General features: G+C 38.5%; 1 protein-coding gene across 1 annotated transcript; it reads left to right on the forward strand.

Moving 5' to 3' along the window:
* Positions 1-11,694: 11,694 nt before the first annotated feature.
* LOC137934652 (putative gamma-glutamylcyclotransferase At3g02910) lies at positions 11,695-12,511 on the forward strand. The gene has a single exon (XM_068779103.1). It carries the CDS (start codon positions 11,749-11,751, stop codon positions 12,265-12,267), a length of 519 nt encoding a protein of 172 aa, XP_068635204.1. The 5' UTR covers positions 11,695-11,748; the 3' UTR covers positions 12,268-12,511.
* The last annotated feature ends 547 nt before the right edge of the window (positions 12,512-13,058 follow it).

The following is a 13,058-nucleotide window of genomic DNA, read 5'->3' on the forward strand; positions in this document are numbered from 1 at the left end:
ATCAAGTCAATGAAGCTCTCCACTTCTCAACTCTGTGAAGAATCTCTCTCTAGCCTAAACTTTTTCTCACTTTTCTCTTCTCTCCTCTCTACCTGAGTTCTCTCTCTCTCTCTCTCTCTCTCTCTCTTTGCACTTTTTCTTCTCCCTCTCTCATCTTGCACGAGGTTTCAATCATGGGGTCCTAAATTCAACAATAGTCAAAAATACTTTTTGCTCAATTTCAAAGGCGAAAAAATAGTCCTACTGTGGGGCACAAAGTTTACCCACTTTCTCAGGATAGCTAAAAAATACCTCTTATGTGAATAATAGACTTGACTCACGCTAGATGTTGGGCATACTCCTAACCTCTATAGGTAGTGGGTCTATAGGCATTGCTCATAGGTGTAGTAATAAACTCCTCCATCACGGTATCCCTCCACAAGGCATCGACTCTCAAATGGTAGAAGTAAAAATGTGAAATAAGAGAGATAAAGGGTAATCACCGGAAGATAATATTCTTGGGCCACTATGTGCTTTCTTCTTCATCAGAATAACCAATGATGACAATAATTAGCAACTGTGAAGTCCTACTTCAGTAATAATGTCTCAATCAAAGAGACACAATAACATCAATTGAAATAAGCCTGGGCCCAAGTAACACTTACCAAATGGGTGTTACGGTCTCGGATCTGACATAGCGATTTGTAGGGAGGAAGAAGAGAAAGACGAAAATCAAGCTGAAAGAAAACTTGAAAACCCTAGGTTCCTTGAGGAGAACGCACATCCCTGAGCTTGTTGAGGAGAAATCGAAACCCTTGTTTACGCTAAATCAATACTTGTTTTTTCTCATTATTCTTACTCCTTAAATAGGGTTCACCCTTATAAGGTTCAAGATAAAATATTACAAAAATACCCCTATAGATAAAATATTATAAAAAAACACTTGTGGCCTATTAATTCTTTAACTGAAATAAAATAAAATAAATTAAAGAAAAACAATTAATTAGACTCTAAATAAATTAATAATGTTATTGTGTGCATAACATTACACCCCCTTGGTAGAAAAAGCTTGTCCTCAAACTTAAAAGTAAGGTCTGCTTGCCCTTGCAGACGTCTCCACCTGGTCCTAAGTAGCATCCGCGGTATCTGGGTCAGCCCTCAGGACAACAAAACTAGAGCATTCCAACCGAGAAGCAATTTTTTTTTTTGCCGACACTGCTAGCATCACTTGTTGTAGCACACCCTAATATGGATAAGCAACCAAACAACAAGTTGAACTATCACCTACTCTAAATTGGCAACTTCTACTTCGACATTAATAGCCCTTCTGTGATCAGCCCCAATGGTTGCCTCATGGGCAGAGTGCAGCATGTCCCCAACCAAAGTATGTTGGAGGTCTGACTTGGTAGCAACAATGTTGTTAGAATTGGGTTGAGAAGTTGGTGAAAAGATTACCCATGGACGTAGATAAATGTATGCTCCATTTGTAGACAAAGCATTCATCATACTGTTCATTATCATGTTGACCACAAGCTTCCTATTAGGTCCCTTACCAACCTCCCCCTAATAGAAAGAGTTCCACCCCAAATAGAAAGCAGGAACAACTTCCTCATACAACGCCTTCACTACAGCAGGAATTGTAACAGGTGGACCTATGCCCATTACAGAAGGGTCCACACCAATAGCAGCTAAATTCCTGGATACACCAAGAATTGGTAATGCTGTTTGCTCTGCAACATTTTTCTCCATAGAAATCACAACATTATGTCGACAGACATCCGCCACAGAAATCACAGCATAGAATGCTTGCATCCTGCAAACCCGCATGCCAACATGGGTAACAAAATTCAATCTAGTGCTGACCCCATCCCCTCTCTCTATGGCATTTATATGCTTAGGAAGAACTCAAAACAGAAATTGATCAGCACTGCCAGTGTTTTCATTCTGCACTGCCATTGTTTTCAGCACTGGTTTCTGGCTGTCTAGTAGCAATATTTGTTGCACTGACACAACAACACTGTGGCCTTGGCTGTCTGGCAGCACTGTGTTATGCACTGGCACAACAGACTTCATTTGGTGGAAAAATCCATGAGCATAAGCACAAGTTGTCCATCTTGAAAAGTGCAAACATTCCTCAGCACCATCCTTCAAATGGTTGATATTCCCACGCAAAACTGCAGCACTTATACTTTGTCCAAACGCCGCCTGGAATTTAATTTTTTTTCCCTTCAACAGCCATAAAAATCATTCCCCACAACATTACATTCAAATTATGGCCAAGAAAACCTTCATCATTGAGATTTTCCCTATCTGCCAACAATTTCTCAAAATCAATTGTATTAAGGCATTCTTTACCAAAGACAACCCCTCTGCCACATAAGATTTTATTTGAGACTAGATCAATGGCAGGTAATTCATTAAATACACCACGAGCATCATCAATGTTCCCACCTTGCACAAACACATTCAAGTCTTGTCTCATTTGTTCAAAGTCAAAATATTCCAGGTAGTGCTCATCTGCATTATTTTTTTTAATTTGTATTTTCTGTTGTGGTGCCGTTTTCTTCACTGCAATAGCAGCAACAATTTTAAATTTCAGTATCATCTTGGGCTCAAGAGCTCTACGAATGACACATGCCAGTAAGAACAAGAATTATTTTTGTTGTTGTCCCTTTTCGGCCAGAATTAGCTACATCCTGTAAAAAAGTATCTGTTGTGCCCACAACAACAGATAATTGTACTCCATAAGTCACTGCTGCTACTACTGGCAGAACTGTCAGCACTGTTTTCAACAGTGCCACTGTTGGCAGCACTGGATTCTGCAGTGCCACAACAGTAGCACAAAAAAATTTGTGGAATAACCTAAGTGCTGCAAAACCAGCAACTTCCTCCTGTCTCCTCTCCCGAATCCTTCCATCTAAGTCAGAAGCTCCAACATCCACACTCACTGAGGTCACATAATCTGGCACCACATTTTTGTAAAACATTTCAAGGAAAAGATTCATGCACTTACATGCTAAGTCATTTAGATAATATCCAGAAATCAGTGCATTCCAGGTAGCTGTATTTGTTTTCTTCATGGAGCTGAATATAAAATTTGAGGCTTCAAAATCTGAACTCTTGTCATAGGCATCAACCATGGTTGTACCCAAAACAACATCAAATGTTTCAGTCCAATTCACGCCCCTTGCAAAACCCATAATCATGGAATTCCACGACACTAATTCTCTGAAAAGCATGTTGTCAAAAACCTGACGTGCTAAATCTACTCTTCCTAAAAACATCAGACTCCTTAACATATGATTCCAGTACTCCACCTTTATTTCGGCCATTTCATCAAGCAGCTGCCCGTCGTCTTCCATTTTCCTTATCTCCTCTGGATGAGCTCCAACCCGTCTATCTACTGGAGCCCCTTTCTACCTTGTAATAACAACAGCCAGGGGACAATTCATCCTATTATTCAACCCAGCCACAGAAAAATCATTCATCCCCCATAGAATTATCTCGACTATTCTTGGAATACCCAAAAAAATTTCACCTCCTGTTTTTCCCACGTTGGCTACCTTCTCATTTTTAGAACTCCCACCTGATTGAAATTTTTCCACGAACAGGGGCCGATCAGCATACATGGGACCCAAAAAAAAGCCCAACGTTACCAAATTTATACTAAACAAACTCACTGTTGATGTTCTCATCATTGGAAAAATAAAACATCAACCATATAATTTTTTCTTCCCTTCACGGAATCCCCAAAAAATTCCCATATCTCAATTCAGACGCAAGAATCGGAATTCCGTCAAATGGGCATTGTTTCCCTGCTTCACGGAACAGAAAACCCCAACCCATAAATTCGAGCAGCGTTGCTGCTGCTCAGGCCATTTGAGCCCCATCAACCCCATGGAAGATGCATTTTGACATAAAATTCGATGGCGTTTCAGAAGCTCATCCCCAAATTTCGTCTTCCATTGTGGTTCCCCTTTCTCTCATCGCCCTTTCTCCAATTTTCTCCTCGCTTTGCCGGCTGCCAGAATGACGGACCCCGGCAGAAATTCGTTGTGGTTGGTTTCCCTCTGGGCTACCAAGAACTAGAGTGAAAAGGAGAGTTCTGAAGCCAAATGCCCCCGAACCTTTTTTCGACGGAGCCTCACCCTTTTCCGTTGGCGAACAGCATCACGTTGGGGCTTCTCCACTTGGGGAAGGATTTTAGGTTGGAATGTTTTCGAGATAGAGGTATCTCGGAAATGTTCCCTGTTCGAAGATGACTGAGGAAATTTTTTCGCCTCCCGTTCGGGAAAACGTTTTTTCGTCCCGTGAGTGGGTCGTTGCTTGTTCTTCAATTTAGGATCCCATGAATAATACATCAAGGGGAGAGAGAAAGAAAAAAATGAAAAAAAAGAAGAATTCTGGGCTAGAGAGAGAAGAGAAGGAAAATAAAAGAGAATAGAGAAAGAATACTTCATATGAGAGAGAAAAAAAAAATAAGAAACTTGCTTGATGACAATCACCTCTATTTATAGTTGAGGAGGTGATAGAGTCCATGTATAAGTAATTTTAGGACTTCTAATTACATTCTAACTAGAACTCTCCAAGATAAGCTTATCATGATAAGATTACATTATCTATTTAAGAGACTAATTTAACTCAACTACAAACACTTCTTGACGTGAATCAAGCTAGAGAGCTAGCTCTTGGTCTTATCTTGTGGGTCCCACATGATCTTCCAACTCATGTAGATAAAGATACCAGCTCGTGGTATCTTGTGGGCCCCACTTGATCTTCAAATATTCTATTTAATTCCAACACATGTTCCTTGTCTCTTAGCTAGAGCCACTTGTATGTGGACTCTTGTTGCACCTCTCAAACTCATGGTGGGTCCCACATTGTAACATTCCCCCTCAAGCTGGGGGTGAGAAAATATCGTAGATGCCCAACTTACTGCAAATGTTGGATAAAATTTTGTGAGTGATTGGTTCGGTGAGAATGTCTACAACCTAGTTCTGTGAAGATACATACTGAAGAGATAAGATGCCGACAGTGAATTTTTCTCGTATGAAGTGATAGTCTATTTCTTTATGCTTTGTTCTCTCATGGAAGACTAGATTTGATGTGATATAAATTGTAGCCTAATTATTGCAATATAAATTAATAGGAGCTTCTTTGTAAAAACACAGTTCAGTTAGGAGTGATATGATCCATAGGAGTTCACTGACTGTGTGTGTCATGGCTCTGTACTTTGCTTCTGCACTAGACCTTGCAACTTCATTTTGTTTCTTGTTCCTCCATGTAACCAAGTTTCCTCCAACCATCGTACAATATCCCCAAATAGATTTTCTGTCATCCGGAGATCTAGCCTAGTTTGCATCTGTCGATGTTGAAGTGTCAATGATTTATATAAAGGAGCCCTCTTCTGTACCAGGTTCTCCTCGATCGGTTGTACCCCGTGCTGTAGAAACTACTCTGCCCCAGAAACACTGGCTGACACCACACTTGTTGAGTTTTTGGATCCTACAGAGGTAAGTCCATCTTCTCCGATTATTTTTTGCCCAGAATATGATACTCATCCTATTGTTGTTAGGAAAGAGCTCAGATCATGTACCATGCTCGGAGGCTCCTGAATCAATTATCCAGGATAAAGAGGAGGTAGAAAACATACCTTAAGTGGTGGTGGTAACAGTTGGTGAAGAAGTACTTGGGGAGGACCCCATCATAGTCTTCATTTTTTTGAATAGTTCATAGTCTTCATCAGTAAAAGTATGCTTTGGAATTGTTGAGGTAGATTGTTCTACCTTTGTATCACTCACTAAGGCTTGGTTAGCCTTATTCTCATTAGCTTTACAACATCTTTCGCGAGAGTGGCCCAATCTACCACATATAGAGAATTCTTCCAGGTGAAAGCATGTGTCTCTAGTGTGGCCATATCCCTTACAATAGGTGCATTCCTTCCTATCTGTTCAGTCAAAACCAATCCTTCCACCTCTTCCTCTTCCTCCTCTATAAAATCTACCTTGGCCTTGGCCATGGTCATATGGTGTTCCCCTATGTCCAAAGTACATAGCGGATAACATTTTAGTAGTAGATGGAGAAACGTCTAGAATACGAAGAAGTGTATCACATACATCATCAAAAGTGGGAACCGTGGAAGAGCTAAGAAGATGAGTTTTAGCAACTTCAAGAAGCGGTTTAATGTTAGCAGGGCATATGGCAGTTATCAAGGCCTCTTTCTGTTTATCTTGGATAGAGATATTTGTAGATGTTGGTTGGGCAAGTTTCCATTCTTGAAGAAAACTTCGAAAGCAGGCCAAATATTCATGTATATTGTCTCCTTGTTTGGTGTTAAGTATCTGTTGTAAAATATCATATGGCGTTTGTAAGTTGTCGGAGCTTGAATACAACTTGGCGCATGTCTCCCAAATTTTTTTAGTCGTCTCTAAATGAATGACATTATTGGAAATATGTTCTTCCATATTGTTGATAAGCCAACTAATAACCAATGTATCCTCCTTTAACCATTTGGTATAGAATATATCATCTTCATCAATATGTGGTCCACGGTTGGTGAGATAACAAACTAGGTCCTTTGTGATAAGAAACTGATAAACCGATGTGGACCAGTTCATAAAATTTGATACCCCACATAAGGGTACAGTGGTGATTCTGAGTATGTCACTCTTGTGACTCATATTATCTTCAGCCATTGTAGGCAAATCAAGTAAAATAGTTCTCCAATCAAGTAATCAAAATATGACCAAGTGGAAGGCTTTAACCAACTCGGTTAATGGAAATGCGTAATGCTAAGTAATTAATTTTAATGGATAATGACTCATAAAAGGCTCAACAAAAAAAATCCAATATGCACTGTCTCAGTCAAAGTATTGTGCAAATCGACAAAAAGTGCCTTGATAATTTCTTCTAATCAAAGATAATCAAAGATACATATATTCTCATAATTTTATAAGATGAAAACATGCATAAGGATATCTCGAAACCACCTCTTAATACCAAAAACCAGTAGCATAAAATTAATAATATTATAAATAAATATTTATCTCTTGATCTTCAATCTTGCTTCATAAGGAGCCTTCAATGAGCAACTTTTAATCATATCTTCATAGATCATAATGGGGATCCTAAATTGGTAGCTTTGAAACCATGTTGAATTTAGGATCCCATGAATAATACCTCGAGCAAAAGGTGAGAGAAAGAAAAAAAAGAAAAAAGAAGAGCTCTCAGGTAGAGAGAGAAGAGAAGAAAAATAAAAGAGAATAAAGAGAGAACACTTCACACGAGAGAAAAGAAAAAAAATAAGAAACTTGCTTGATGAATTCCGAGTTACAATCACCTCTATTTATAGTTGAGGAGGTGATAGAGTCCATGTACATGTAATTTTAGGACTCCTAATTACATTCCAACTAGTACTCTCCGAGATAAACCTATCATGATAAGATTACATTATCTATTTAAGAAACTAATTTAAATCAACAACAAACACCTTCTTTAAGGACGTGAATCAAGCTAGAGAGCCAACTCTTGGTCTTATCTTGTGGGTTCCACATGATCTTCCAACTCATGTAGATAGAGATACTAGCTCGTGGTATCTTTGTGGGTCCCACTTGATCTTCAAATCTTCTATTTAATTCCAACGCATGTTCCTTATCTCTTAGCTAGAGCCACTTTGTATGAGGACTCTTGTTGACACCTCTCAAGATCATGGTGGGCCCCACCAGCTTGTGGGGCCATGGTGGGTTCCACATTGTAACATTTGCCATGAGAAGGGTCCCTGCGGGGGACTTTTGCTCTGTGTCCTTTCTCTCTATGGCCCCTTCACGCCTTGTTGCCATTCCCCTTTTGAGTATGTGGAGTTTTTGGTCCATAATTGGGATTAGATCTAACTTTTGCATAATTTGAGCGAACCTTCTCTCGTTTTCTACCTGTGCCTCTGTGTGTGCATTCAGCCCTCTGATCAACAACTGTCTTAACTCCCCATTGCCCCATGTTATGCAGCTCTGATACCAGTTGTTACGATCCCGGATCTGACATGGCGATTCGTAGGGAAGAAGAAGATAAAGACAAAAATCAAGCTGAAGGGAAGCTTGAAAACCCTAGGTTCCTTGAGGAGAACGCACACCCCTGAGCTCGTTGAGGAGAACTCAAAACCCTTGTTTACGCTAAATCAATACTTGTTTTTTCTCATTACTCTTACCCCTTAAATAGGGTTCACCCTTACAAGGTTCAAGATAAAATATTACAAAAATGCCCCTGTGGGTTATTAAATTTTTAACTGAAATAAAATAAAATAAATTAAAGAAAAATAATTAATTAGACTCTAAATAACTTAATAATGTTATTACGTGCATAACAATGGGTAGTTATGTAGCAGCCGATAACCAATTAAGTAGTAAAAGTCCTTAAGAGAAATAAAGACATATAAGATAATCTACAACATGTTCATCCTTGAATAAGAAAGCTATGCACCAAGTAATAAGTTGAGGATAATCCGAGGTAATAATCCAGGGTAATAATCAAGCCGGAATCAAGCCGGTAGCAGATAGTAGCTTTGATATTGAGTGAGTCAAGCCGAGTAATAGACTGCCAATAATAATTGAACCAAGTGTTGTTTGATAATCAATAAATCAAACAATCTCCAATGTGCTCATCCTTCATACTTCTTATTCTATTCTCCCACTCAAGCTGGGAGATAATGTCAATGATCCCGTCTTGAAGTCAACAAATATTTTGCAAGCTCAAGTGCTAATCAACCTCTTATATGATCAAGTAAAAGAAGGCTACTATCAACAACTTTACTAGCTCAAATATGAAGACAATAGACAAGAAGGGTTCAAATTTCTGATTTTATAAGTTTATGATCAGAAAAATTACTATACTTAACCGAGAATGAATTGATAATGATTCTATCTAATTGTTGTAACTCCCTAAAAAACAAGAACGTTGATCATCCATAGACACTCAGAAATAATTAAGAGATAAGATACAATATAATTTGAATCACGTACAACCACAAACAAGAGAAGAAAACATGCAACAAAAAAACTGCCATGATGCAACAGAAAATATTTTTTTATCCGGGCGATAAGGCGATAAGATTAATGGAAAACAAGATCCATAAACCAAAGCGAAAGGAAAAAAATGATAGATTGATCATCATGTTGATCGTCCACCAAGCAGTAAACAAAACAGAGAAGAAGACGATTCTCAGAATAAGACTCCGTCAGCTTTCTTCAAAATAACAAAGCCTTCATGATGCATAATTCGAGCATGGAAAAATAATTAAAATCTTGAAAGACACTACTCTGATACCATGTTAATTTTTAGGATTTCATAGATCATATTGTTATGCAACCGTTGAGAAAAAAGGAGGAATAATTAGGGTAGTTGATTTTCACACCCTCTCCCTTAATCTTTATTTATAGAGTCCAAAAATACTAATATTATAAGTATGCTCTTTAGCCTATTAAGAGTGAATAAGAAACAAAAAAACATAAACTAATTATATTTATGGCACTCTAACTTATTCATATCTTCCTATACAACTCCTTAACCCTTAAAAAATTGATATGTAGTAGGACCAAGTCATCATCCCATAAGATTTTGATATGTGGCATGACCAAAACCTCATCTAATGAGATTTTGACACGCAACAGGTTCAACTCCTCTTGAAATTTTGATGTAGTTGATGATGTAGATCATTTTATGCTATGTGAAGCCCCTTGGTGGTGTCACATATCACTTATGTGTTAACTCCTTTGCTTGTGCGGCACATAAGTAGCAAGTTCATGTAACTTGATATTGGTGGTGACTTGGTATAATTGGCCTCATCTTAATCATTAATCGGGACTTGATTTCAATAACCAACTAGATTTTGACAGAAATTCAGATCTTAACAATTTAATTGTGCTTTGAGTGTTTGGAACTCCAATTCTGACCATTGATCAATTGGTAGACAAGTTCATTTGAATAGAATCTTTACTCAAGATCAATGATCCTAATTGTTGATCAAGGTCAGAAATTGCGTTTATCAAATATCCATGTCTACAGTATGATAATATATTTTTTTATATTTTATGATTTAATAAATTTTAAGTCATTTTATAATAATTTCATTTATTTACCTGATTATGCAGATAATAAATAGAAAAGGATATATGAAATTATTTATTCTATATATAAATAATATTTTATATTGATATACTATATAAATAGAATAAAATATAAAATAACTTAATTCTATTTTATTTATTATATCATTTACAGTACTAGTTATGGGTTTATTTTATGGGGTATTGTTACCTTTTTACAAGTTCAAATTAGAATTTCCCATTGACTAACTGCTAGATATATATATATATATATATGTATAATTGCAATGTTATTAAAGAGTTAACACTATTCATTTGAAACATGAGGTTCTATAGAAATTATGCAGTCCTTTAGGGACATTTATTTAATTAACCCCTATGAAGTAATATGATTTAACTCAAATGGTGTAAAAAAGGTAGGTCTAACATAGTTTGTGTAGGCCCGCGTAAATGACAAATTTATACGCCAACAAATATCACTTTAATGAGGTATCTTTAGGAGTATAATGTAGAAATATGTAAAGAGCTTTTTACCAAAATACCCAATTTTTAAAACATATTTCGAGAAACAACAAACGCCGTGAACTTATTTTAAAAAATACCCAAATTTGACTGATTCATTGTACATATGTATAATCAAAGGTGACATGTAAACTTTGAATGATTACTACGTCATTGCGTGAGTAGATGGACACATCGACTGCCACGTCACTATTTTGACACATCATCTGTCAGGTAAGATGCAACATCATTAAATGATAAAAATTTGAATAATTTTTTTTAATTTAAAAATTAAATTTATGAATACACTTTTTATTACCTCGAAAAACATCTGATGTTTTTTGTTCGTTCAGAACACTAGAGGGCGAGATTCGGGAAAGTCTCATCGGAGTGTCACACTACCGGCAGTGGATTTCGTGGAAGCAGCAGATGAAGATGAGATCTGCTACGACTTCTTCGTCAGCGTGGGCGCTTTCGTCTGGCAGATCACCGGCTATAGCTTTGGCGAAGAATTACGTAGACTATTCCGTTGTACCAAAGGAGAAATCCGGCAGTCTGAGTAGCGTATTTGAGGCTCTTCAGGCAGACGAAGACGTCGACGGCGGAGAACAGGTGGCTCATCGGGTTAGGCTTCTGTATAATGGATATTTGCAGGGGAGGTTTCACGAATAAAAAGTATATTCATAAATTTGAGTTTTAAATTTAAAAGTTTTTTATTTAAATTTTTATTATTTAATAACACGGCGACACCTAATCAGTCAAAACTTACGTGTTCACCTTTAATTGTACACGTATACAATAGACCTGTCAAAATTAAGTATTTTTTAAAATAAATTCATGGTGTCATCGTTTTTCGAAATTATTTTCGAAATTGGATATTTTAGTAAAAAGCCCATATGCAAAATGCCTGGAGTCAAATTAAGGAAAAGGTTAAAAAAAAAAAAAAACCATTTGTCCAAGGAAAAGAATTGCGTCTTCAGGGATAGTGAAGAAAGCGTGGGGCAGGGAAGAACGCTGGCATCCTACCCGCTGCCCGTGCCCGTTGCCCACGAAAAACTCTCTCACGCTTGTTTTTATCCTGCCTCTTCCAGGCTTACGCAAATGCCTCTTTTGTCGCACCTTGATTCTCTCTCCACGCCAATCCGAAGATCCGATTTCGATCAGTTCTTGTACAATGGGCGCCGCTGGGAGGAATCAAATTCTCATCTTCACCTACGGCACCCTCAAGCATGGATTCTCCAATCATCCCCTCATCCAAGATATGATCCGCACCAACGACGCCGTCTTCATCGGCATCGTGCGCACCGTCGACTGCTACCCCCTCGTATGCGGCCCCTACCGCGTTCCATTCCTCCTTAACCTCCCTGGCTCTGGCAACCGCGTCTCCGGCGAGCTCTACGCCGTCTCCACCGATGCTCTCCATCGCATGGACGAGCTCGAAGGCACCGGCTGCGGCCACTACGAGCGCCTTCTGCTCGAGGTTCGGATGGAGAACGGACAAATTATTCAGGCGCAGGCCTATTACGCGCATCGGAGTTACGCACCGGAGCTCTGGAAAAGGAATGGCGAAAAGGGATTTTGTAGCTACTCGGAGAAAGAGGCTAAAGGGTATGTGAAAAGGAAAGATAGACCGCAGCATTTAACTTTTCTTGAACAGATTCGGATTTTTGTGTCCTCGGAGATTTCAGATTGAGATGAGTGAATTGCACTTGTCTCTCTTTCTTGTTAAGAGTAGGTGGAGAGTTCAGGGAAAAGAAAAAAAAAATCAGAGTCGCGAGTCTGTAATATTAATGGAGTTAAATTCCATAAAAAGATTATGCTTTACTTCTCTCCCGTAGCTTCTTCCCGTTCGTATTTCGTCGTCTGTTTCTGCTTTTCGCCTCAATGATTTTGAACCTTTGATGGTTGATATCGATTCTCTGGCCACCAAATTACGAAATAGAGCGTTCCCAGTTTTCAGGAAATCCTGCAACTCTGCAAGGATGCCGGGGTTAAAGCCCGGTTTGGTTGACGATACCTCGAGTCATGGATCCCTTCAGAATTTTCGAATGTCATGTAGTGCTCCGCAGAAGGTAATTGGCCGAAGAAAAGAATTTCATTTCTTTAAGCAATGAAATGATCTTTCAAAGAAACGCACTTTAACTCGTGAAGACTGTACCCACTGAATATTTTGAGAGCATCTCAGCTTATGCCAGATTCGATGATCAGATAAAACTTTGAGCCACCCAAGGTATCACCTCTGGATCCTATTGACCGTGAAAGTGGGCTGAATCGGCCTGAATCCCAATAACGCATAGTTCAAGCCTTGGAATTTGGAGATTATTATAAACCCAAGAATCTAAAACAAAAAAACACACCAATATACCCTTCACTACAGTCGCAGGAATCATTAATTCATGAATCCGACACCCTAAGCTCCTGACCTAGAGATCCACTCAGATAGCCTTGTTCCCACTTCCCAGAAAGCACCGAGTTTTAATAGCT

The sequence above is a fragment of the Aristolochia californica genome, unplaced genomic scaffold (genome assembly GCF_029961685.1).
Source record: "Aristolochia californica isolate CCGP_79_NKW_82.1479 unplaced genomic scaffold, dmAriCali1.0.hap1 SCAF_6, whole genome shotgun sequence".
In the NCBI taxonomy this organism is placed as follows: Eukaryota; Viridiplantae; Streptophyta; class Magnoliopsida; order Piperales; family Aristolochiaceae; genus Aristolochia; species Aristolochia californica.

Bases quoted from the DNA above. Each gene is read 5' to 3' on its own strand.
- LOC137934652 (XM_068779103.1), top strand. From the start codon at position 11,749: ATGGGCGCCGCTGGGAGGAATCAAATTCTCATCTTCACCTACGGCACC.